At 59.2% G+C, this 26,223-nt stretch overlaps 2 protein-coding genes across 2 annotated transcripts; one reads left to right on the top strand and one right to left on the bottom strand.

The window, feature by feature from the left end:
* The first annotated feature begins 5,840 nt into the window (after positions 1 to 5,840).
* On the top strand, positions 5,841 to 7,744 carry TMEM198 (transmembrane protein 198). Its single transcript, XM_054381199.1, has 4 exons — positions 5,841 to 6,030; positions 6,139 to 6,714; positions 6,949 to 7,139; positions 7,598 to 7,744. Exons 1-4 carry the CDS (start codon positions 5,841 to 5,843, stop codon positions 7,742 to 7,744), a joined length of 1,104 nt encoding a protein of 367 aa, XP_054237174.1.
* A 1,525-nt stretch (positions 7,745 to 9,269) lies between these two features.
* OBSL1 (obscurin like cytoskeletal adaptor 1) lies at positions 9,270 to 24,454 on the bottom strand. The gene is made up of 22 exons (XM_054381232.1): positions 23,413 to 24,454; positions 22,393 to 22,662; positions 21,928 to 22,188; positions 21,303 to 21,608; positions 20,908 to 21,180; positions 20,536 to 20,811; positions 20,129 to 20,401; positions 17,462 to 17,734; positions 16,807 to 17,058; positions 16,457 to 16,729; positions 15,881 to 16,156; positions 15,385 to 15,660; positions 15,020 to 15,295; positions 12,220 to 12,489; positions 11,874 to 12,140; positions 11,302 to 11,568; positions 10,863 to 10,975; positions 10,552 to 10,705; positions 10,289 to 10,450; positions 10,030 to 10,137; positions 9,513 to 9,779; positions 9,270 to 9,322 (listed from the first exon to the last, which is right to left on the bottom strand). The coding sequence occupies exons 1-22, from the start codon at positions 24,452 to 24,454 to the stop codon at positions 9,270 to 9,272; spliced, it is 5,988 nt and encodes a 1,995-aa protein (XP_054237207.1).
* Positions 24,455 to 26,223: the final 1,769 nt, after the last annotated feature.

The following is a 26,223-nucleotide window of genomic DNA, read 5'->3' as shown; positions in this document are numbered from 1 at the left end:
GGCCGGGCAGGGACCAGAAACGGTACCGGGACCGGGAGCGGCTGCCGCTGGCGGCGCCGCCGTCCGACGTGTCACCCACTGTCCCCGCCCCGTCTGCGTCACCGCGGAGCACAGTGCCCCAGCCAATGGGCCGCGCCCCCACCGCCGCGTCAGGGGCGGTGCGGGCAGAGGAGGAGCCGGCGTGGGGGCGGTACCGCGTTGCTAGGAGACCGCCCGGCCCTGCCGCCCCTCGCTGCGGGGCGGGGGCCAGGCACCGGGGCGCGGCAGGGAGCGAGACCGTCTCACCTCTGCCCTCTCAGGCCCAGGAGACGTCCCATAGAACCGTTTAGGTTGCGAAGGACCTTCAAGATCATCGAATACAACGGTTATCCCCGCACTACGAAGTCCACCACTAAATCGCGCCTACATGTCTTCAAATACCTCCAAGGGTGGCCTGGGCAGCCTGTGAGAGTGCTTGTCAGCCCTCTCAGTGAAGGAATTTTTCCTAATATCTAACCTAAGCCTCCTCTTGAGCAACTTGAGGCCATTTGCTTTTGTCCTATCATTTGTTACTACGGAAAAGAGACTGATCTCCACCTTGCTACAACCTCCTTTCAAGAATTTGTAGAGAGCAATGAGATCTTTCAGCTTCGTTATCTCCAGGCTAAATAATCCCAGTGCTCTCAATTGTTCCTCATAAGACTTGCCTTTTAGGCCCTTCCCTAGCTTCCTTGCCCTTCTTTGGACATGCTCCAGCAACTCAATGTCCTTCTTGTATTGAGGGTACTGAAACTGGACACAATATTCGAAGCCCTGCTGGCCACACTATTCCTTAGATAGGTCAGGATGCTGTTGGCCTTCTTGGCCACCTGAACACACTTCTGGCTCATATTTAGCCAGCTATTGAACAGCATCCCCAGGTCCTTTTCTGCCAGACATCTTTGCAGCTACTCTGCCCTAAGGCTGTAGCCTTGTAGAGGGTTGTTGTAACCAAAGTGTAGGACTCAGCACTTGGCCTTGTTGAACTTCATCCCATTGGCCTTGACCCACTGATCGAGACTGTCCAGATCCCTTGATAGAGCCTTTCTACCCTCAAGTACCATATTCCCATCCAACTTAGTGTCATCTGCATAGTTACTAAGGGTGCACATCGATGAGGGCCTGGCACTGGCCAGGCCACAGTGGTCACCTCTGGTGCTATGGGGCGGCTCCTGGCTATGGCTACCTGCTGGCTCAGAAAGCATGTTTGGCAGGGTTGTAGCCTGGGTGAGGCAGGGACATGGTGCCTGAGCCTGCTTAAGGGTGGATTCGTCCAGGAAAGTGCTGTGGGGCTGAGGGACAGCTGGCTCTTTGTTCCCGGTGCTGGAGGGGCTGCCACAGAATCAGCCGGGCACAGCTGCTGTCCCTTCCCTGGGATAGCCCAACCCACTGGTGATTTTGTGATAGTCCTGAAACACTATGTTCTCCTTCTCAAATTGCTTCCAGAATGCATGGGCAGTGGTGCTGGACTCCTCCTGGGCGTCCTCAGGAGCTGACTAGTGCTCATGAGTGGGTAGGTTGGATGGGTCTGGGGCCATGAGCAGCAAAGCACAGGCTACAGAAGGAGCTGGTCATGATGGCAGCCTGGGAAGCAGGTATGCAGAAGAGCAAGCAGTGTCTGGAAGACATTTGCATGCAGAATAGCAAAGTATGCCAGCACAGAAGGAAAGCAGGCAGAGTAGCACAAGATCCCAGCAGCAAGGACCCTCATCCTGCAAGTCAAAATAGGATCAAAGAGGAGGGCTTCTCCAGCAGAGGCCAGGTCACTATGCCCCTGAGAGTGCTCTGCAGCATAGAGCCACCCACCCACCTGCTGGCCAGACTGAGCAGGTCTGGGCAGACAGAGCTGGAGGAACTGTCTCAGGGAAGAGTTTGCAGCATACACAGAGCCTCTGGTACATGGATTATCCAACCCAGAAGCTGTAAGGCCAGCAGCCCTACATGGGTGCTTGCACCAGGCATTACTGAATAAGGACAAGAAGGAGGACCTGGCCTTTCTGCCTGTTCCCAGCCTGTGGCTCCACTTCCAGCATTCTCACAGCCACTGGGGCTCTCAGGTGCCTCTGGATTTACTCTGGCTGGTGGAGAGCCCATCCCACCCACCCCATGAATACACATCCTGCCTGCCCTGGCAAGTGCTTTGACCACAGAGCATGGCAGAGAACCAAGGGCAGGCTGGAGCTCGCTTGGCCCGAGAGTCTCTTTCATTTTCTGGAACAAAACAGCCTGTTTTCATCAGGAAGTACTTGGCAGCATCCCACCCCCCAGAGATACAGGACCATCATCCAAGCTCAGCTCATTTTCATAGGCCTTTTTCTTCTGAAGAGGCCAAGACAAGTAACAGGCAAAGGTGGTCATGTGGACAGCAGTTTAATGAAGAACATATAAAAACTAGAAACAGAAAGAATGCAAAGGAGAGGCCAGAATGGAAAAGAAGAAATCAGTAGAGATTTTCCACAGGCAATGACCAAAATGCAAATACGACAATAAACAACCAAAGTCACCTGTTTTCTGTATATGAAAAACATGTTAGAAATAGATGTATTTGATTTCCTTTGCAAGTTAGAGTATTTTATATTGATCTGAGTTTGTAATTAGAGGTGCAGATTGGAGAAAGTAGTGAAATTTTCAGAAATGAGACTCTTAGCTCAAAAAAACTGCATAGATATGAAGCTATGGGCAAACACCTCCTCAGGGTTTGCTTGGGCAGTGCCCCCATGCCCAGCCTCAAGAAATCCCACAGGAGCCAAGGGCAGCAGTGCCGTTCCTCTGGCAGCCCCTTCACAGACCCCCACCAGCTGCAGCTCCTGCCTTTGTCTCCCCAGCCTTGGCGTGGGGCTGAGAAGGGGCTGCCAGGGAAACGGCTGCTGCTGCCAAGAGCCTTTTCCATGCCAGGATTTCCCAGGCGTCTCTGGGACCTGCAGCCAGGAAGTGCCAGCTCCAAGGAGTTGTGCCTCTGCAGAGCCTCATGTCCTCCCATCTATCCACTGGGCCTGCATCTCCTGGCAGGGGGATGGGTGGGCAGCCTCCATAAGTGCCCTTTGCTTGGTTTGCCCCCTATGAACACAGATGCTGTGGTCCCTGTGGACCTGGAACAGGCCACCTGCACACTGCCCGGCCCTCTGTACTTTGCCCCTGCCACCTGAACTGGTGCCAGGTCCTGCCCCACATGGCCCTGCACACACCTCAGGCAAGTCTGTCCTGTGCTTTTCACACTCACACTCCGGCAGCACCCTGCACTACTCCACCCACTGCGCACCGTACCTAGGGGCACAGCCCGGTGCACCATGTGCCACGCTGCACATGTGGTCTTGTTCCAACTCTCCAGTGCATGGCCTGGTGCGTTCCATGACACCCTGGCGCACACGCTCCGGCACGGCCTGCATCCACTGCTGCACCCCCAAAGTACAGGCTGCTGCCCCCACAACGCACCCCGTAGTGCACGGCCCGAAGCCAACCCCTCCGTCCTGCCCCCACCGCCGAGGCCCCTCCCCCGCCCCGGGCCCTCCCCCAGCCACGCTCTGACGCGACGCGGTGACGTCAGGCGGAGCTGTCCGCTCAGCACCGCGCGGCGGGCCGCGCCGCCAGCATGCGCGGGGGCAGGGGCCGGGAGCGCCGGGCGCAGCGGGGCCGCTGCCGCTGCCGCTGCCGGGCCTGGAGCGCAGGTGGGAGCGGGCAGGGCGGGGCCATAGGAGGTTGGGGCACACGTGTGGGACTAGCAGGCGCGGGGTGGGGGGGCGTGCCCGGTCCCTGGGGAAAAGAGCTCGGGCACCGAGACTCCCGGCCCCACATCCCAGGGAGAAAGCGCGGTTCCCGGGATGGGCGTGCAAGGCCCGGTGGAGCGGCCCACGGGCCCCTCTCCCTGAACAAAGAAAGGGGGCGGAGCGGACCCGCGCCCCGGCGGCCTTTGCGGCCGTTGCTTAGCAACGCCGCGCCCGCCCCGCCGGCTTGGAGTCCGGCAGCCCGGCGGGGGGCAGCGGGGCCGGATGCGGGGCGGCGGGGAGCGGGGGAGGGGAGGGGAGCTCCTTGCTGAGGCGGTGCCCCGAGTGCTGCCTCTGGGTGCCCATGCCACACTGTGCCCTACGCGGCGGGGCGGGGAGGGGAGGGGAGGGGAGGGGAGGGCAGGGGGCCCGCGGCAGGCCGTGGCGGGGAGCCCGGGGCTGCGGGGAGGGCGGCAGCAGGTGGGTAAGTCCCGGCGCCAATGAGCAGGCGCGGGGCTCCCCTAGCAACAGTGCCCGCGCCAATGGGCGCCGGGAGCTGCCTGCGACGCTGCCCGCGGCCCTGCCCGCAGCCCTGCCGGGATCAGGCTTGCAGGCGACCCTTCCCCGTTCCCCCGACTCCGGCCTGGCGTAGGTTGAGGGGCAGAGAGCAGCACCTCGCAGTCGTCCCGATGCTCTGCTGGCCGTGCCAATCGCTGCCGAGATATGCCATGCCATGCCCCTGCCAGCCAGACGACTGTGCCGTGCCCCATCCCTGGCTCCCCGGGCACTTCCCTCTATTCACCCCGCATGGCATTGCCCGTCCCCGCCAGCGCACTCAGAGCTGGTGTATTGCTCCTGGACACTGTGGTTGAAGTCCAATCCTACTTAGCGTCCTCCCTAGGGGCTCAGCACTCAGCTGCCTGCTCCTTGCCCTCATGTTTCCCTGGGATTAAGCACCACGCTCAGCAAATCACTGGGGGATTTGCCTTGGCTACTGTTTCCTTCCCCAGACAGAGGGAGGAGGGCAGTGGCAGGGGAAGAGGTGCCGGTGGAAGCTGGCCCAAGCATCAAGGTGCTGGCCAGTAAGGAGCCATGGCTGCAGCCTTTACCCTCTTCTTCCCTGCTCCTTGTTGTTGCGCTGGTTTTGTGAGCTGTCCCAAGGCAGCTGCTTTAATGTGGCATTTGGAAGTGCTGGCACTGGCCCAGTGATAACCAGTGACAATAAACCTATATTAAACCAACTGGGCTTGGAAAGGCACCAGGGAAGCAAAGGGATGCTGGAACTGACTCCAGGTGGGAGCAGGCAGACAGCTGCTGTAATTAGGTTTAAGCTGGAGCTGGATCAGTCTTTGCAGGGGATTATGACCCCTCCGTCTGGGTAGGCACTGTGGGGGGCCCAGTCACAGCCTGTTCAGTGGCATGGCATGTCCACAGCATTAAAGGTGAGTCTTTTGCTAAGGGGCAGTGCCGGCCAGGGCTGATCCCCCTCCAGCCCTGTGGGTCCCCATGGAAGGGCTGGATGCAGTGTAGGGACCCACTTTGCTTTTACAAGGACACTAGGAGCTGGAGCAGGTATGAAAAATACCCAGAAATATGATTAGAGGATTGGAGAAAATGCCTTGGAGTACAAGCTTTAAGAGCTCAATCTGTTTAGCCTATAAAAATAGAAGACTGAGGGGTGACTTAATTACCAAGCATAATTACTTCACGGACATAAAATACCAGGTAGTGGAAGTCTCCCTTTAATCAGGCAGGGAAGGGGTGCTGGAGAGCCAAGGGCAGGAAATTGAAGCCACAGACAAATTATAAATCATCACATCCTGGCAGTGAAGCTCCCCAAGGGTGTGAAGAGGCTTCCTGGGGATGATGTATCTCTGCAGCCACCCACTGGTTGATGGTGTGTGCCCCTGCAGTGACCATGGACAAGGCCCTATTCTCTCACTTCCCACCCAGGTAGCAAGAGGCCAGAGTGAGTTTTTGGGTGTCCAAGTGCTGAGCAGTGGGCATCGCTGTTGGCCATGTCTCTGTGGTGCCTCTATCCTCCTTCTTTCTCCCATCAGCTGGGGTGAGTGCCAGAGTGCAGTTTTGCTGGCAAGCCATGGGGCAAGAGTGGAGATTTTGATGCCTCTCTTGGGAGTTCCCAGAGCCATGACTGCAACTGTGCAGACACTGCGGTTCAAGCTGCTGCCACATGAGCCAGGCCAGGAGTGGGGGGACAGCTGTCAGCAGGAAATTGAGCGTCGCTACCAAGTGGTGCCATCTGTGGTGTGTGCCATGTGCTGCCTCTTCGGCATCATCTACTGCTTCTTTGGTGAGTCAGACCAGCCCAGTGGCTGATGGGGCAAGCAGGGAGAAGGGCAGTGGGAAGTCAGGGCAGGTGCTGACCATCCACCCCGTGACTGCAACGATGTCTCCACAGGCTACCGCTGCTTCAAGGCTGTCATGTTCCTGACGGGGCTGATGTTTGGCTCCATCATCATCTTCATGCTGTGCTACAAGGAGCGAGTGCTGGACACACAGCTGAGCGTGGAGGCCTCAGTGGGCATTGGGCTGGGCATCGGGGTCCTCTGTGGGCTGGTCACCATGCTGGTGCGCAGTGTTGGCCTCTTCATGGTGGGGCTGCTCCTAGGGCTGCTGCTGGCAGTGGCCACTCTGGTGGTGATGGAGCAGTTCTACCACCCACCAACTGTGTGGATTCCCATTGCACTGCTCCTGGGTGTGGGAATGCTCTTTGCCGTCCTCACTCTGCAGTGGCAGCGCTTCTTCACCACCCTTTCCACCGCCGTCTTCGGTAGTGCCATCATGACTGTCACCATCGACTACTTCATTGAGCTCTTCCTCCTGGTGCATTATATCTACGAGCGCATCAAGGTGGCCCCTGCTCGCCCTGTGTGCTGGTACAGCTGGGTCATCCTGGGTGTCTGGCCACTCCTCACCACACTGGGTGTCCTTGTCCAGTGGAAGGTCACAGGCGAGGGCTACTCCCACACAGAAGGTGTGTGAGGGCTGGGAGAGATGGACACAGTATGGGGTGGATGCAGGAGCTGGGGGGCCTGGGGGCTGAAGTGGAAGTTCACAGTACCTGGTTTGCATGCACAGATAAGGGGTTTGGGACTCCGTGGGGGCAGAGCATGCAAGGGGAGGCCTGGGTGTGCAAGGGTAGGGCTGGTTTGTGTGTGAGACTGGTTTGGTTGCATCCCCGGTGCTCACGAACCCCTCTGGCCCACAGTGATCATCAGCCGGCAGCAGCGCCGCGTGCAGCTGATGCGCATCAAGCAGCGGGAAGACCGTAAGGAGAAGAAGAAGAAGCGGAGACCCCACCACCCGCCTCCCCACCAGCACAAAGCCCACCCGCCTGAGCCTGCCTACCGCCGCAAGCCCAACCCCGTGCGCCGCTTCGATGGGGACGTGCTCTCCCCCGTGAGTCCCGCAACCAGGGTAGAGATCTTCCCCAGCCTCCATGGCTCTTTCTTCTCCGTGTGGGTGGGCTAGGGGGTTGAGAGGGAAGAGGTACCCAGGCATCAGCTGGCATCTGAACTCCTCAAGAGATAAGGCTGGGGCATCCTAGGGACCAGGCAGATCAGGAAGGGCTGAAGTGGGATGTGCCCACTATGGAGCACTTCAGCATTTGCAAGCAAACTGGTTGCCAAAAGTGCTGCAGCCACAGTAGAAACAGGTGGGCAAGGTGTGAAGCATGTGCCCAGGGAAGAGATGGGGCTGTGCAGCTGACTGCAGCCAGGCTTTGGTGTGTCTGAGTGCTGGGATGGGTGGGACTGCACAGGGCTGGTTCTGCATGGCTGCTGCAGAGCTTAGGGTGAGGTGGAGCGGGCCAGGAGGGGAGTCCAGCTCACTTTCTGTGTCCCTCCTTTATTGAGCAGAGCTACATCCAGAGTTTCCGAGAGCGGCAGACGGGACCATCCCTGAACAGCCTCATCACCAGCTCCCATGCCGTGGTGGACCTGGACTATGACTGTAGCTCCACCGTGCCCCTCACCACAGGCTCTGGCCCTGCTGTGAGGGTATAAGCCAACCCAATGACCTCGAGCAACACCAGCACCCCAGCCTGCTCCAAGAGATCCCATGTGACACAGGCAGGGCTGTGCCCTTGGCCCTAGGGCAGCCGCATGTGGCTTGGGGCTGTGGATGGAGACCTTTCCTGGGGATATGTGGAACTTGGCTGGGCAAGCCCTGGCTGCCCGAGTGGCCCGGAAGTGCTAGGGGGAGCTCTCTGGCAGGGACTCAGCCCAAGGACCGGGAACACCAGCACCCATGGACGTGCAGTGCAAGTGGCTCTGCTGGGGTGAGGGTTCGCTGAGCCCCTGCTGTTGTGTATTTCTCCAAGGCCTGGGCACATTCATTATCATCCCCATATTTGAGTCCCCTTCCCAGAGAGCAACAACCTGCACCTGCCCTCCACCTTATCACACCCCCCAGCAGCTCCCCAAGTGCCTGTGCCCCATGTTCCTTCCTCAGAGCAGGTCCTATAGCCCTTGCCCCTCCAGGGACTCCTCTGAACATGTGCACCCTGTCCCACCCTGGCCCCAAGAGCAGTGCCCAGGCAGTGCTTCCCAAAACCTGCTTCCTCTGAAGGTCCCCCTCCCCTACCCACCCTCCCTGCTCCCTGAAGTGGTTTGCCTCTCCCACTTTTCCCAAGCTGGACTGGATGGTCCTGGGGCAGAGGTGGCTCCTGGAGTGATGCTGGCAAATGGTGCCAGTCCAGTGTGAGCTGTGCTGGCGGTGTGCACCACATGCATCTCCCCTAGACTGTTTGGATGGGAGACAGGACACTGGATCCAGCCTTTGGGCAGAGGCTGGGCTGCCTCAGGGACACGGGAACCCCTGCAGTGTCAGAGGCCATCGCTGTTTTACTGGCGACTGGATTTTATAGTGGCTGGGGGGGCCCTGGGGTTGGGCCAAGCAGGGCAGGAGCCCCTGCCCAGAGCACCACTGCAGGCAGAGGCTCCCACCTTGTAGATATTTCTCTTGCTGTGATTTGTATTAATTTATTATGGAGTGAGCCAGGACTAACCCATGGCCAGACAGGCAGGATGGTGGCAAGACTGGACCAGGGTGCACCTCTGCTTTGGGAGCCCCCCAGCCCAGCCTGGCCAGCCTCCCTGTCCCAGGAACTGCATGTTTCTGCCAGGCCCCCCCACCCCCGCAGCACCGCGCCGCCCTCCCCCTTTTCAGTCCCTTTTGTAAATGTGCCAAATGCTGCTGAGGCCACAGCTGCACAGTAAAGAGCCTTTCAGAGCCTGGTGTGCAGGGCCAGGGAGAGGGGTGAGGGGTCCCCAAGGACTGTGATCCCTGGGAGCGGTGGGCAGGATGCAGAGCAGTGCCGCCACCCCTTCTCCTAAAGAGACCCTGGCTCACTGGGGTGGAAGAAGCCATGTCAGAGGAAAAAAAAAAGCTGTTTAATGCAGAGCCCTGAGGCCGCGACAGACTGGGGTTGGTGGTTTTGTGTCCGCACATCCCAGGGGCAGCATAACCCCATCTCCCAGCAGCGGTGTCCATTGCCTGTGTACAGCCCCTGATATTGCATCCTGGCTTTTAGCTCCCTGTGGGAAGAATGGAAGTCAGGGAGAGCTGCAGCGTCCTCGGACCTGGTGGGGTACACAAAAGGGGGGCCCAGACAAGGTGGGTACAGACTCCTGGTTCCATCTCCAGCCTGCTCTCCTGACCCCAGTGCTCAGACCCTTGCAAGCAGTGGGGAGAAGGCCCCTGGTGCCCCTCCACTGTGAGGCACAATGGCACTGTCAGCCCCTAGTGATGCCCCCTTGGGTGCCCCCTCACCCTCCACAAGGAGCCTGGCAGTGGAGCGGTCATCAAAGGCATCACAAGTATAGGAGTCCTCATCCTCAGGGCCCACATGATGGATGATGAGCGTGCGGTAGCAGTCCAGATTGCAGATCTCATACTTGTCACCAGCAAAGATCTCCGTGTCCCCGCGGAGCCAGCGCACCCGACCTCGGGCATTGGACACAGTGCACTCCAGAGTTGCCTTGTGCCGTGCCAGCACTGTCTTGTCCCTCAGTGGCTTTACGATCCGGATAGGCAGTGCTGGCAGGTTCAGGGGAGTCATTGGCATCATGGGGTGACCAGGGCTCCCATAGCGACCCCACAAGTTGACCCTGCTGCAGCCCAGCCCTGGTGCTGGAGCCCAGCCAGCCCTTGCACCCCACAAGTTGACCCTGCTGCAGCCCAGCCCTGGTGCTGGAGCCCAACCAGCCCTTGCACCCCACAAGTTGACCCTGCTGCAGCCCAGCCATGGTGCTGGAGCCCAGCCAGCCCTTGCAACCCACACTGGTACCTTGCACCCGCAGAGCAGCCTCTGAGATGGCAGCTGTCCCAGCTGTGAACCGGATGAGTCCCTCATCCTCAGGGCGCACGCCACAGAACAGCAGGAAATGCCGGGTCCCTGGGGAGCTAGAGGTTAGCTCAAGGGCACTGTAATGGGGACCCGTGACAGTAGGGGTACAGAGAGCTCCCTTTGTCCACACAAACTCCCCTTGCTTGAATTTGCTCCTTCCCAGCCCCAAACCAGGTATGGGGCCACCTGCATCCCCTACCTTCTTGCCGTGTCTTCACTTTGCTGGACACCTTGATTTTCTCCCCATGCCAGAACCACTCGCACTTTATGTCCCCATGTGACACCTCACAGGTGAAGACAGCATTGTCACCTTCCTGCACCTGGGCATCCTGCAGCTCCTGCACAATGCAGACCTGGCGCTCTGTGGGTGAGGCACAAGGTGCCAAAGTGACCATGGACAAAGGAGACTGGGCAGCACAGGGCTTTGGGGTGTGCATGACCCCCGGAGCTGAGTGGCTGTACCCTGGACATGCAGTGTAGCAGAGGCCTGGCAGCCACCCACAACACAGGTGTAGATGCCAGCGTCAGCCAGCTCGCAGTGGCTCAGCTGCAGGATGCGGCGCCGACCCGCTGAGTAGATGCGGCACTTGGGCCCTGGCCGCATCTCCTGCCCATCCTGCCAAGGGAGAATGAGCTCAAAATTGCAATCAGGCAGCACTTCACTGCTTTGCCCCTACCTTCTCCCCGCAGCTCTGGCGAGGAGGGCAATGGCCTGGGGTTGCAGCAGGGAGGAAGACCCAGCTGTGCTGGAGGGGATGGGGGTGATCCCTTACCTTGAACCACTTCACCTCTGTGCTGGGGCGAGACAGCTCACACTCAAAACTGGCGATCCCTGTCTCCAGGACCCCTAGGTCCTGTGGGACCCTCACCATAGTGATTGGAGGCTCTGAGGGAGGACACAGGACAGAAAGGTTTGGCAGGGCAAAGAGGATGGGGAGCTGTGCCCAGGGAATATCAGCATGGGGCAAAGGTGGCACTTCTAGGGTACTACAATGGACAAGTGTTCATCATTTGTGTCACAGCTGGCTCTGGAGCCAGACCCAGCCAGTGGCCAGGGTTTTCCCACTGCTCAGTTCACATCTCCCTGGGGACAGGGGGATACCTGCTAGCGTGTGCCTGGCGAGAACTAGCTCAGGCTTGCCATCTACTCCCCAGAGCTGAATGGCATTGCTGGTGTGACCTGTGCCCCTGAGTCTGCCCTAGTGACCATACCCAACACAACCAGGCGAGCACTGCAGCGCAGGGTATCAGTGGTGAAGGTGATGGTGCCTGAGTCCTCCAATGTCAGCCTCTCCAGCGTCAGGCTGTGCCCACATCCCATGGCACTGATCCGGCACCTGCTGCTGGGCTTCACCCGGATGCCGTCTTGTGTCCAGACCCCAGGCACACCAGGGTGAGACAGCTCCAAGAAGAAGGTGGCTGTCTCCTTCTCAAAGGTCTCCACATCTGCCAGCGACGTCCGGATAGACACCTTCTGGGCTGCAAGGAACCAATGTCCACAAGCAGATGCCTGCTCCATCTCAGAGCCTCCAACTCTCCAGTCTGTGCTTACTGAAGCAGTTCCCTAAATCCAACCCTTTTTAACAGGCTCCCACCCCTGCCTATTCCTGAGCCCCACACTCATGTCTCTGGTCAACCCCTTCCAGCTAAGCATCAGCTCTGCCCACACTCCCATCTCTCAACCAGCTGTAGCTGCAGCAGGTGTGCATCCTCTCCATCCCAGTCATTTCCATCCTTGTCCCCATCCCCATACCTCCCGCCCCCATCCCCAGCATGGTACTCACGCTCCACATAGAGTTTGGCCTGCGTGCGGTCGTGCAGGCTTTCACAGCGGTAGGTGCCACGGTCAGCGGGGCTGAGGCAGCGGATGGTGAGGGTGCGCTGGCAACCCGACTCCTGCAGCTGGTACTTGCTGCTTGGTTGGAGGAGGATGCCCTGCTTCAGCCACTGCACCTCAGCAGCCTCATGGCTCACCTCCACCTCCAGGCATGCATCCCCCTGCTCCTCTGCCACCATGTCCTGCAGCTTCCGCACAAACAGCACCTGCGCCTCTGCATGGCCCATGTGCCAGGTCAGAGGCTGGCCCCAGGGCTGTGCCCTTGGTAGCCCACCTAGCTCCTTCCCACTCACCTTGCACACTCAGCCGGGCTGTGCTCACCAGCCCCTCAGCATTGGCAGTCACAGTGCCTGCATCTCCTGACTGGCACTGTCGGAGTGTAAGGCTGTGGCATAAGCCAGTCCTTGTCACCATCAGCCTCTCTCCAGGGACCACAGGCTGGCCGTTCAGCTGCCAAGTCATGGCGACATCCTCAGGGGATACAAGGCACTTGAAGGTGGCGTCCTCCCCCTCCAGCACTGTCAGGTTCTGCAGCTCTGTGATGATCTCCACCACCCTGGGGACTACAGCCAGGACGCTGGGGCACCAGCACCAGGGTTCTCCCATTTTGCAGAGCCATTGAGCATCCCCACACATCCCTGCCATCTTCTTGGCCGGCTTCACCATCAGCCCCATGGTGTAGGAGTCCCCAGGGTGGTGGCCAAGCCTGGGGCACAGCTCACCTTGCACTGTCAGCGTTGCAAGTGTCTTGTCATCGTTGGACTCGCAGCAGTACTCGCCAGCATCCTCAGGCTCCACGCAGCTGAGCACCAGTGAGCGCTCTCGCCCTTCCACCACCATCTGCCAGTGTGGGCTAGGTGCCAGCACTCGGCCATTCTTCCGCCACACCACATCACCCCGTGCCTTGCAGAGCTCACACCACAGCACCACGCGCTCGCCCTGCCGCGCACACATGTCCGACAGCCCACGCAGGAACTTCACCTGAAGCTCTGCACAGCCAAACCCTCAATGTCAGCACTTGCTGCTGCTGCTGCCAAAGGGAGGCTCCCCAAGCACCCCCATCGTCCCCCTACCACTCACCTCGGACACTCACATCAAACTGCATCTGGTCGTGGGGGGAGAGGCAGGTGTAGATGCCAGCATCCTCCTTGGCCACATTGAGGAGGACAAGGCTGTGGACACGGCCATCCCGCCGCAGCTCGCAGCGCTCGCCGGCCACTGCCATCTGCTGTGGGCCCAGCCAGGTGACATTGGCTCGCTCTGTGGAGGCGATGGCAGACAGCACGGCACTGCCGCCCTCCAGCACTAGCAGCTTCTCCCGCTCCTCATGTTTGTTCACGAACAGCACAGGTGCCTCTGCTCCAGGGAAGCACTGGGCTCAGCTGTGCCCTTGTTGGCAGCACCAGCATGGGATAGGGTCACAAAGCATTACCAGCATGGGGCAGCAGACTGATCTTGCCCTGGCATGCACGAGGAATGCCTGCAGACTCACCTTTCACATTCAGCATGAACTGCACCTCATCATCACTGGCATCACAGAGGAAGATGCCACTGTCACCCAGCTCTGCTTGCTTAATGGTTAGGCTGCGTGTGGGGCCCTCACTGCACACCAGCAGCCTCCCCCCCGAGCGCAGCATCTCTCCATCCTTCTGCCACTGCACCACTGCTGTCTCTGGAGACAGATGGGCCACCAGTGTCACACTGTCCCCCTCCACCACCTCCAGTGGCCTCTGCACCTCCTCTTTGTTGACAATGCGCACAGGCTGGGCTGGAAGTGTGGGAGACAGGGCAGGGCTCAGAGGTATGTCTCCACAGCATGGGGTACTGCAGAAATAGGACCACTGCAAGTGGAGAGGTGGAAATGCCCACAGTGGGCTGGGAGGGCTGTGGGACTGGTCGGGGTCATGGTATATCTGACTGCAGGATGCTGTGAGTGGCTGGGGTTGCTGTGGGGCTTGTCTAGGGGTCATGGTGGGACCAGACAGGGTCCTGGTGGGTAAGTTATGTGGGCTAGTAGGGTCTGGCAGCTCAAGGTCCCCTCAGAGAAGGGGCCCTGGGCAGGGTCAGTAGCAGAGCCCATTGCTCCTGCATCCCTCTCTGCACAGGCAGCTCAGCTGCCAGACTGGTGCCATTAATTTTGGTGTGTCTTCTATCTCAAGCATGTTGCTGGGGAGCTGGGACATTTGTCTGTGCCAGGCCATTTCCTATCCGTCCACCTTCAGCTGATAAAGGTCTGAGCTGAAGTCAGCCCTTGGCAGCCAAAGCAGGAGGAGCAGTGCCTGGGACCCAGCCAGGGCTAAATTTAGCCATTCCCTGGCTGAGAAAGGTGGGAGGGACATGTCTCGCCAGGACCTTGAGATATCCCTGTCTGATCAGTGGCTCCTGTGGGTTGGGGACAGGACTCCCAAACTCCCCTGCCACACTGCCACCCTGGCCTCTGCCATCGGTGGGGTCACAGAGGTATTCTCTCCCCTCACTCAAGGCTGTGTCACAATCCCACTCTTCTGGGGGCCCCAGGGTGCTGAACTTGTGACAACTCACCTGACACCTCCACGCTTGTCACCACACTGTCACTGGCAGCATTGCAGACGTAGCTCCCCGAGTCACTGGGCTGCACCCCACAGACAGTGAGCTGCCGCAGCGCCCCACAGGCCTCGACTTGCACCCGCTCACTTGGCTGCACCTCCTGGCCATCCCGTAGCCAGCGCACAGTGGCATCGGGCCGGGAAACCTCACAGGACAGCACTAGGTCCTCCCCAGCCATCAGGCAGCGATGCTCTATAGTGCCCGTGTTGCCCACAATGGTCACTGGTGGCTCTGGGACTGGAGAGACAGGCTGTCATGATGGGAGTGGCACCTTGTGCCAGGTACTGCAATGGATGAATCCTGTCTGGACCTTCTCTGGCTACAGCTGGTTAGTGCAGGAGTTTCCATAGAGCCCCAGTGTGGATGCAGCCCACTCCCTGTGTCACTCCAACCAGGCTTCTCATGCTCACTGTCACCCATCCCAGCCCCATAGCAGCCTGGCCACAGCCAGGGACACACCTCAGTCTGCACCCTGCTATCTTTCCCCCCCCAGGGCCTCCTGCTAACCTTCCACAGTGATGAAGAAGACGATGCTGTCATCGCCAGTGTCGCAGAGGTACTCGCCCGTGTCCCTGCCTGTGGCACCCAGGATGATGAGGGTGCGGCGTGTCCCATCCTCCTCCAGCCTCACACGCCCTGTGTCTTGCAGCTTCTCCCCATCCTTGTACCACTTTACCTCCCCGTGGGCATGTGACAGGTGCAGCTCCAGCATGAGGTCCTCCAGGGCCTGGCAATGCCGACGGGTGGGCAGGATGTCCTTCTCCAGGATCCTGACCAGTGGGTCTGCAGAACCCAGCACCAAAACAGCTGGGGTCTCCAGGGTCTGTGCAGCCAGCAAGCCCCACCAGCCTCTCCCCCAGCCTCTTGCTCACCCAGCACTTGGACAGTGAAGGTCACTGTGTCATCAGTAGCATCACAGATATATTTTCCAGAGTGCTCGGCTTGGACCACAGGGATGATCAGGCGGCGATGGGCACCCTCTTCCTCCAGCACCAAGCTACCCCCAGCCTCCAGCCTGATGCCTTCCTTAGCCCAGTGCACAGGGGCATCTGTGCAGGACAGCTCACAGCCCAGCGTCACTGTTTCCCCCGAGAACACTGTCACAACAGGGATTGGTCTGTGGGGCTGCAGGATCCTCACTGGTGGCTCTGCAAAGATATGGTTATGACACAAAGCAGGATGGGGACAACTTGGTCCCAAGGACATCTCTGCTGCCAGTCCCAGATGAGAACCTACACTGGGTGGCCTACGGGGTGGGCACCCGATGGCTTCATCACTGTGGAGAAACTAGTGACCCTCACTCAGGCTGAGAAAGAGCTTGAAGCCAGAGACACATCAGCACTTCCCTGCTCTCACGTCTCCACTGACCTGACACCTTGACGTCAAAGGAGACAGCCTCATCCTTGGTCTCGCAGATGTACTCGCCTGCATCCTCTGCGCTGCTCCTGGAGACGAGGAGGCAGCGCCAGGCCCCCTCAGCTAGCAGCAGCAGGTTGTTGGTCTCATCCACCTCCAGCCCATCCTTGAACCAGCGCACAGCAGCATCTGGGACAGAGAGTTCGCACCGCAGCTCCACAGGCCCTGGTGCCTGCACTGGCAGCTCCAGCGAGCGCTGCAGAGGGTGCAGAATCCTCACTGGTGGCTCTGCCAGGGATGTAGAGAAAGGGTACTGTACTGCTCCTGACTCTGTTGGCCCTACTTACTGTCACCTCTGTCCCCATCTCCATGTGGTTGCATGGCTTCTATAGCCTCTCATCCCAGTGCCAAGGGCCTGGAGCTGCTCAAGGGCAGGCGCAACAGGCACACCGTACCAGCCCAGCATGGCTGGAGGGGGGCCACACACCAGCCCCTGGGCAATGCAGCCACACCCTCTCCTCTTTGATGCCAAGGGCAAGGAGCAGGGCAGCACTGCACTTCCAAGGACGTCACTACTGTGGCACCAACCTGCCACCGAGACATGGTAGGAGACAGATGCATCCCCAGCATTGCAGACAAACTCCCCGGTGTCCTGTGGCCGGGCGCAGGGCAGCACCAGGCAGCACCGCAGCCCCTCCTGCTCCAGCATCAGGTTCTCGCCCACCTCCACCTCCTCTCTGTCCTTGTACCAGTGTACTTGGGCTGCTGGGTGGGACAGCTGGCACCACAGCTCCACACGCTGCCCAGCTGTGTAGGCATGGGAGGCCTCCTTGTTGGAGCCAACGATCCTCACCGATGCTTCTGCCAGAGATAATGAGGGGCTCAGCTGTGGTACTGTGTGGGCCCATGTAAGGATGGGCAACCCCCAGGCAGCTCACCGCTCACAGTCACCCTGAAGCTGACAGCATCATCCCCAGCATCACAGGTGTACATCCCTGAGTCGGATGGTGCAGCTGCAGGGATGTGCAACCTCCGTAAGCTTCCCTCTGAGCAAATGGCCAGGACTTCTGTTGGGACCACAGCCTTGCCATCCTTCAGCCACTGGACAGAGGCATCTGAATGGGACACTTGGCACTCCAGCAGCATGGGCAGCCCTGCCAGCACCTCCTGGAACTGCAGAACCTCGGGTACTGGGGCAATGTGGACCTTCAAGGCTGAGAAGACCAAGACTCCATGTCATGTGGGTTCCATCCTACCTGCCCTGTGGCCAGTGGCCAGGGTCATTCCATCCCTGCAGTGCTGGTAGCAACAGGGAGCATCAGAGCTCTGCTGTGAGGCAGCATAATCCATGGGGAGGCAGCATTGGCTGTGCCCTGTGGTGCAGAAGGGCTGTGTGGCACAGGGCTCTGGGAGGAGACCAAGCAGCTGATCTGCCCCTGCCCACAGCCTCCTCCAGTGGCATGGGCAAGGAACTGGTCACGAGGAGACAAGGGGCAGCCAAGATGCTGCAGCTACCAGAGGGATGGCAGCGTGAGCAGGGAGCTGGGACAGAGTGAGAAGAGGCAGAGGGCTGCTGCTGTGTATTGCACCCACCTGCCACAGTGACAGTGTAGAAGACAGAGTCCCCACCAGCATCACAGACAAACTCCCCGGTGTCCTGTGGCTGGGCACAAGGCAGCACCAGCCTGCACCATGGCCCTTCCTGCTCCAGCACCAGGCTCTCACTCACTTCCACCTCTTCCCCATCCTTGTACCAATGCACTGGGGCTGCCAGGCGGGACAGCTGGCACCACAGCTCCACACGCTGCCCAGCTGTGTAGGTGTGGGGGGCCTCCTCGTTGGAGCTGATGATCCTCACCGGTGCCTCTGCCAGGGATAACATGGGGCTCAGCCAGGATATGAAGACCAGAGTGGGTGATGGTTGCAGTCATAGTCCTGCGTGGAGTGATGGCTTTACCAGCTCATTGTCTTTAAGGCTGGAAGGCACCACCTCGTACACATACTGCATAGCACAAGATGCTGGGCTGCCCTGCCCGGGGCTCCCTTTTCTCTCTCAGCACACCCAAGAGGAACAATCAGCTTCTAGGTGGGTGTAAATCACTGTCATGCCTTGCTTTGCCCTGGGATGGAACTGGGGGATGTGGAAGGGGGATGTGAGTAGGTAAGCACATCATTAGTGAGCCCCAGTACTGTTAATTGCCATCTGTGGTGCCAGCACCAGGCCCTGCAGCTGTTTCCCACCCCCTGCCTGCTGGGTCCTGGCTGGTGCTTCCATCTCAGCTCAGTCTTGGCATTTGCTAACACTGTAGTGCAGGCTCATGGGTTGCTTTCCTCTGGCCCCATTCCACTGGCTCACCATGCTGGATCACCCCATGCTAGATCACAGTGCTTGCTAAATGCCAGTGTTAACTGGTTATACATGAAATGTGTGCCGCTGCTCACATCTCCCCACTTACTTGATTCAGATCTCCAAAATTAGAGGGGTTCCCAGTACAACCTTCAGGAGAGCAGCCCTCCTCTCTCCTGGAAGAAGGTCAGGATGCTGCCCCTGCCTGACCATGCACGTTGCTACAGGCTGTAGCTGGCCTGGACTCTGCCATGGTGCTCTGCCAGCCCACAGCTCTGAGCAGGCACAGAGCACAGCCAGCACTGGAGTGTGCTGCTGGCCGAGCAGTGACCTGCCCTTCTCATGGCCTGCAGCTGCCCCATGCTGGGCATCCAGGCTGCAAACTTCCCAGACAATTTCTAGCAGCAGTGCCCAGGCTCAGCAGAGCCCTGCAGGGTGTGAGAGCATTGTGGCGCCAGTTTTCAGCATTCAACCTGCCCCACACTGAGCCTGCATCCGCCTGGCTCCCTGATCAAACACTCGGCCACTGCCTGTCTCCCTGGGGCTGCTAAAAGCAATCATGTTGCTGAAGTGCAGCTGGAAAGGTTGAACAAAATCAAAGCGAGAAAGGGATGATGTGCCAGCAGGCAGTGCCACTCTGGCCTGAATTCTGAGGGAGCCCCAGCACTCAGCTACTGCCAGAAAACCCAGAGTTGCGTGGGAGTGGATGGAATTGAGGTAGGCCAGCTTCATGCCATGGCAGCTTGTTGGGGATAGCTGGGATGCCTTAGGGAAACCCAGGCACGCCACACCAGTGTTGCTACAGTAGCCAGCACAGGACTCATGCCAGAGAGATGCCAACCTGAGCCCCCTTGTGCCCAGTCCCAGCCCTACCAGTGACACTGATGGCCAAATCCTAATTGGACTGAGCCAGCTTCTATAAGACCCTTCTGCCAAAGTGATGCAAAGCTGCTCAACGAAAAAGCTGAGCTTCAGCAGATGGTGTTCCCCACTCTCACCCTAAGGAAGCTGAGCGCCCCACACCACTTCAGGGCAGCAGTACCTCCTGCCTCTGCCCAAAGCCCATACTGTCTGTCCTTCCCACTGGCAGTTTTGACTTTATCACATTAAATCCCCTCCCTTTTTCACCCTCCCAACAGTCACCACTTCACTGACTCTTCCAACATCTCTCATCACTCTATCCCATCTCTGCCATCAGCTCTGGCCCTTTGCCACATATTAACACTATGAAGAGGCTTTATGGCTGAGGTCATGGAGCCTTTCAACTCGGCTTTAACTGTAACCTGATCACCCTCATGTAACTGTAGGATTGTGGGTTTCAGGGCCACCAATGGGAAGTCTTTCTCTCACTTTCAGCTTTCATTATTCTCTGCCACCCAGCGATGCCAGCAGCCTCCCCACATCCAGGGCAGCCACTGTGAGATACTGCCCTCCACTCATTCCAGCAAACACCATCCAGTCACCTGTATCCAGGCAACCACTAATTTTCAGGTCAGTAATTAATGCCATCCATCAGAGTGTTGTCTGATCATGAGTCACTCCATACCAGGTGCTGGGCCCATTATTTTTAGGACCTTGGAGGAGGGCTTGGTTACTGTTCACAGCAGAGGTCTAGTAAACACCCCAGCATGGAGGTGCTGGATGCCCTCAGGTGCTTGAGCATTTTGGACTGGTGAAGGAAGCTGTCCCATTTGGCACGCAGTCTGTGTGGTTCTATACACCAGAGCTGCCACAAAGACCCTAACCAACCCACCAGCCTGCTGGTGAGGACCCAGAAAGAGCACCTCTGACAAGCATCCCCAGAGAAGCAAAAATGATAGTAACACTGACAATGGCACATGCCGTGGCACCCTGCACCACCAAAGAAAGCTTCCTGAGATGTGACCCTGCCAACCCTCCTGAATCATACCCACCTGCCACAGTGATGGTGTAGAAGATAGAGTCCCCACCAGCATCACAGACAAACTCCCCGGTGTCCTGTGGCTGGGCACAAGGCAGCACCAGCCGGCACTGCAGTCCCTCCTGCTCCAGCACCAGGCTCTCACTCACTTCCACCTCTTCCCCATCCTTGTACCAATGCACTGGGGCTGCCAGGCGGGACAGCTGGCACCACAGCTCCACACGCTGCCCAGCTGTGTAGGTGTGGGGGGCCTCCTCGTTGGAGCTGATGATCCTCACCGGTGCCTCTGCCAGGGATAACACAGAGATCAGCACAGGAACCCCACAGACAGTAGGCTTCAGCCCCAGCATGGAACAAGAAGAGGGGCAGGAGCACTGTCAGCAGATGGGGCCTAGACTCCCACATGCAGTTCCAGCTCACCAGTCACGGTCACTACAAAGCTCACAGCATCATCCCCAGTGTCACAGGTGTACGTGCCAGTGTCCGAGGGACTTGCTGAGCGGAGGAGCAGCCTCCGCATGCAGCCCTCTGCCTCTACTGCAATAACATCATCCAGAGTCACGGCCTCACCATCCTTCAACCAGTGGACAAGGGCATCCGGGGAGGACACTTGGCACTCCAGCAGCACAGGCAACCCTGCTGGCACCTCCTGGAGCCGCTTAGCCTCAGGCACTGGTGTGATGCGGACCTGTGGGGCTGAGACAAATTGCGGAAGGGTGAGAAACATCTTTCAGCATAAAAGCCCCTGCTGCTCTTCTCCCAGCAGGACCTGGGGGTGAGTGCCTCACTCACCTTTCACATGCAGTGTGGCTGAGTCGCACACAGTGCCAGACATGAAGGTGACCTGTGCCCCGCTGTCGGCCAGCCGTGTTCTCCGGATCAGCAGTGAGTGCTCCGTCCCACAGTGCTGCACGCTGCACCGTCCACCCACCTCCTCGCCTAGCCTTGCACCGTTGAGGAACCAGCTGCCACACACCACAGCTGACAGCTCCAGGGAGAACTGCACATCCTCACCATCCTGCACCCATGTGTCCTGCAGACCTTTCTCCAGGCGAGCTGCCGGGGCTAGAGCAGAGCTGGACTCAACCCTAGTGGCAGCAGCCAGCAGCATGCAATGGCACAACATCTCAGCTGGCCCCTGGGGAAAGCCAGCTCCCAGATGGGGCTCTGCAGCTCAGCACCCTCACCAAGATGCACGGAGCCAGGGAATTCCACAGGGCTGCTCCTGCCATGCTCGTTGGCGGCACAGATGCGGAAGCAGTAATCAGCCTCATGGGGCACACTGGCACCCAGCACCCGCACGCGGCCGGGCAGGTCAGTGGTGAGGCACTGCACCCACTCACCCCCTGCCGCCTCCCGCCGCTCTAGCAGGTAGCGGCTGGGGGGGCGGAGATGGGCATCCGGCGCGGGGCACCAACTCAGCAGGGCCGCGTTGCTCTCCACCACGCTCATCTCGGCTGCCACTGGTGCACCTGGGGGGTCACGCTTCACACCTGCAAGTCACAGACCACATTGCCCACCTGGAGTTAGCAGTGAGGCTCCTGGTGGGGTGGCAGAAGGGGTGAGTGGGGCTACATAGCTTGTTGCTCCGGGACTCCTCTTTCTGATGGAGAGAACGGTCTTTCACATGTGTAGCATGATGCTGGTTACAGGGGTTTGTGACTGACAGCAAGGCTGGAGCACCGAAGCCCGCCTAAAAGCTCTGTTCCCCACAAAGCCATTGCAGCACAGCATCCCCAGCGTGCCCATCCCATCTCTCTCCTGGGTCACCAACCATGAATGAACAGGACAGAGGATGTGTGGGGCCCTTACACTTCACGCGGAGCTGGGAGGATGTCTGTGACTCCCCAACAGTGAAGGAGATGATGCCTGCGTCCTGGCGGGTGACGTGCACCAGCACCAGGAGGTGCGTTCTGCCAAAGCTCTTCAGCACAGTGTGGGATGACTCCTGCAGCTGCAGCCCATCCCGGCTCCAGCAGGTCCCCTCCACCACCTCTTGTGTCTCCACGCAGAAAACTGCATTCTCCCCCTCCATCACGTCCAGCTTCCGTGGCAGCCTCTTTGCAATCACCCCTATGGGAAGAAATGCATGAGGACTGAGAAAGGGCGCTGGAGAGTGCCCTGCGGTGGGAGAAAGGAGGAGATGGTTGAGGACAGATAGCAGCAGGCACCACGACCAAATGGTGGGAAGCCAGAGGCAGGGGGCAGTGGAGAGCCTGGAATGGAGGGGAATAGGAAGGCAAAGTTACTCAGCTGAGCTGAGACCTGACCCTTTACCTCGAACAGAGACCTCAGCGATGCTGTGCCCCTTGTCCTTCATCTGGCAGAGATAGATGCCATCATCATCGGTGCGGGCATCGCGGATGGTCAGGCGCCGCACCACTCCTCGCTCCTCCATCACGTACTTGTGGCTGGGCTGCAACTCCCTGTCCTCCAGGTACCAGGCAGTGGGGATTGTCTCCAGCGGCACCTGGCACTCCAGAATGGCATCCTCCCTCTCTGCCACCTCCACGTCTGCCAGCGGCACCTGGAACCGCAGCTGGTGCTCTGCCGCCGAGAGAGATGGGCACTGGAGGCACACAGGGCACTGCACCTACCAGCAACCCTTTGCTCAAGGCATTCCCAGCTCACAGAGAGGGCCCTTGGCCCTTCTTTGCTCTTCTCCTTTTCTTCCTGCATGCAATGGACATTACCTCAAGAAGCAGGGGGAGCCAGGGCACAGACTGAGGAGTCCCAGCAATGCCCCCAGCATGTCTGCAGAGAGTTTTGGACAATGAAGAAGCATGCATATCAGCATGCCATGGCAGGCATCTCAGCAGAGGGGAGCAGAGGTGGGTGGTGCTGGAGGGGGTTGCACCAGGTGCCCGGTCGCTGCAGCTGTGGGCTGTCCCCAGCTGGCAGGGTGGCTTTGGGGGAAGGGACTGGCGCCAGTGCAGACACTTGGAGTGGTGCCTTGCGGGGCTGTCTGCCAAAACCACTTGGCACTTCCAGGGGAATTTGTCACCAAGGCACAGTTTCCCCCTCCCCACTCGTGGCTGGACACAAGCAGCCCTCCAGAAATGCCACGTCTGCAATGTGAGAGGGGCACAAAGAAGAACACAGCTCCCTGGAGGAGCCCAGCATCTCCTTGCTTTCAGCTTGCACCTCCGTGCAGAGGAGCCTGGGGTGAATGTGACTGCACAAGGAGGAGGCAACCCAGCAGTGCTGGGCTCACACACAGAGGCATCCCTGCCAGATGAAAAGCCGTGGGCCCTGCCAGCACCTGGCTGCCCCCACAGTGCTCAGATACTCTCTTACCTTTCACCTGGAGCTGCACTGCACTGAGGGTGTGGCCAGCAGTGTTGGATGCAGTGCAGACATACAGCCCCTGGTCCTGGGGTTTGCAGTACAGCACCTTCAGGATAAAGTAGCCCTCCCGGTCCTCATAGATGAGGTGCCTGCGGCCAGGGGTGAGGGCTTCACCATCCTTCTGCCAGATGATCTCTGGCTTGGGCTTGCCAGTAACGTAGCAGCGAAACTTGGCATGCTTCCCCACACTCACAGCAAATGCCTTGGCCTTTGGCACCCTGGCCAGCACTGTGCCATTGGGCACCCAAGTCTCTGGTCTTGTGTGTCGTCCTGCTGCCTGCTGGTGCCACCACTGCTGCCGGTCCACCAGTGGCTTGGGACCGTCAGCAGAAGAGCCATTGAGGAGCCCACCGGGTGGCACCCAGGGTTCAACCAGGAGCACAGCAGCGGCCAGGGCTTCCTGGGAGCCGCTGCGAGCCCGGCATACATACACCCCCCTGTCTGGGGGTCGAGCGCCAAACAGCTTCAGGAAGTGCCAGTCCTCTGGATCCTGCCCCACTGCAAAGTGGCTGCTCTCAAAGATGTCAGAGAGCCTATGCCCATCCTTCTCCCACTCTAGCACCGGGCAGGGCTGCCCAGACACCCTGCAGGTGAACATCACATCCTCCCCACAGCACACTCTCATGGATGAGGGCACCACAAGGAAGGCAGGTGCTTCGATGCCTGAACATCCCTTCTCCTCTTGGGGCTCGCCCACCTCTACCTTGAGAGTAGCAGCAGCATAGGTTTCACCAACACAGTTCTTGGCCTTGCAAACGTAGAGCCCACTGTCCTGTGGGATGGTGCAGGACACCAGCAGACTGTACAGATTCCCCTTGGCCTCCACATGGAAACGGCTTGATAGTTCAACAGGGGTCTTGTCCTTCTCCCAGAGGATGCTTGGCTGGGGGTCACCTGTGATCTGGCAACTCAGGACTGCATCACTGCCTCTTTGCACCGTGATGGCACGTGGGTAGGCCAGGAACCTGGGGGCTCCCCCAAACCCCTCCATCCTCACTGCCCCAGGGGCACAGCAGGCAGCTGGCTGGAGCAGCAGTGGGGAATCATCAGCCTGTGGAGATGCACAGAACAACTGGATTGGGGGCTTAGGCTTTAGCAAAGGGACTGGCATGGAGCACTACCAGAAGGGACGTGTGCCTGGTGTGAAGCCACCAGCAGAAACCCCAACACCGAGCACCCCAGCCTCACTGAATATGCTCATGTCTCAGCCTGACTCATCCATATCCCCACCGAATGGCAAGAGAAGAAGTGACAAAGGCGGTCTTTTCACCCTGAGGGGCTAGGGCACCCACAGCCTACTCCAAGGTGGCAGGGAGGACCCCAGCTACGGGGGCAGGAGACCTCTGCCTAGACGGGGAGCACAAGCAGCCACTTGCTGGGGACAGGGGACGGCAGAGGCAGGACGGTCCCGGGCTGCCCCTTCCCCACCCTCGGGACATTCCTGCAGTATCGGGTGGTGGCAGAGCCGCATTCCTGCAGCATCTGGGCTGGCTCAGCAGGCAGGTGCTGATACGGGGCCGCCGCGAGCGGGGGGCACCCGACATTTCCTCATGGGCTCGGAGGGACAGGGGACCGCCCTTGTCCCCGGGGATCACACCGCAGGGCCATGCCCTGGGACAAAGCAGAGTTCCCTCAGAAGCAGGTCCCCCCTCTAAAGTGTGGTCCCACAGGCAGGATCCAGTCTTTTGGTATTGAAAGTGACAGCTGGACAACACCAGTACCAGGGAGCAGAAGGAAGGCAGGAGATGCCTCCATCCCCAGCACTGTGGGTAACCGTGCCCACCACCATGGGTAGGAGTGGGGCAGGTTGCTCCATGCATCCCCTGGGAGAGTGCACCCCAGCCTCTGCCCACACTGTGACTGGGGCAGAGGTATCTCTGCCTTCCCAGGCAGAGGCAAGAGAAATTAAAACACTCCTTGAACGAGCCAGAAGAGACAGTGGGAGATGGCTGGTGCATGAGGACTGGCAGCGACAAGGACCAGCTTCTCCTTCAAGAGCCCTGCCCCCAGGAACAGCACATCCATTGAAGGCCACATGCTCTCCTGACCCACAGGCCACCCCATGGCAGTTGCTGCAGACATGCACGGCCCTGATAGTTTGGCTGCCCCACTTTCTCTTCAACCACCCCCTTCCCTGATCACCCTGCCCCATGCAGCTCCACATCCCAGTCTCCTGCCCCACACACGCACCTCACTTCACTGCCTCTCCTGAGGGTCTCACAGGGCCAGCACCCAGCTTCTGCTGCTTCCCTCAGCTCTGCTCCTGGGTGTCAGTGCGCAGAGACCAAATGTTCCAAATGCCTGCAGCTGCTGTCCCCAAAAATACCCTCTGATGACACGCTGGGTTGATAAGACTGAGCCTGCTCCATTCAGCGCCTTCCGGGGCAGGGTTGGTCTACCCTATGTATAGCAGTTTGGCAGTTGCCACTAGACCCAGAGCAGGCAGGCAGCTTGCCACCTCTGGAGACTTGGGGTGCCACAAACATGGTTGTGCCTTGGTGCTGGGTAAGCCAATGGCCAGAGGTAGCACAATTTATGGGGGGCACAGCATGGAGTGCATGGTGTGGGACATGAGGCTGCAGTATGATGGGACATGGCATGCAGGACATGCTGCACTAGATGCTGCATGAGACACCAGGCTGCATGGGGTGGGATGCGCCAGACATGCCATGTTGTGTGGGGCATCAGGGTGCGGGAGGAGTGAAGGAGGTGCAGAGGCTGCCCAGAATTCTCCTGAAGCTGGCTCAGCCTCTCCCAGCC

This window comes from Indicator indicator, chromosome 5, assembly GCF_027791375.1.
Source record: "Indicator indicator isolate 239-I01 chromosome 5, UM_Iind_1.1, whole genome shotgun sequence".
In the NCBI taxonomy this organism is placed as follows: Eukaryota; Metazoa; Chordata; class Aves; order Piciformes; family Indicatoridae; genus Indicator; species Indicator indicator.
Note: the sequence above shows the minus strand (reverse complement) of the source record. Positions and strands in the feature narration are given on the sequence as shown.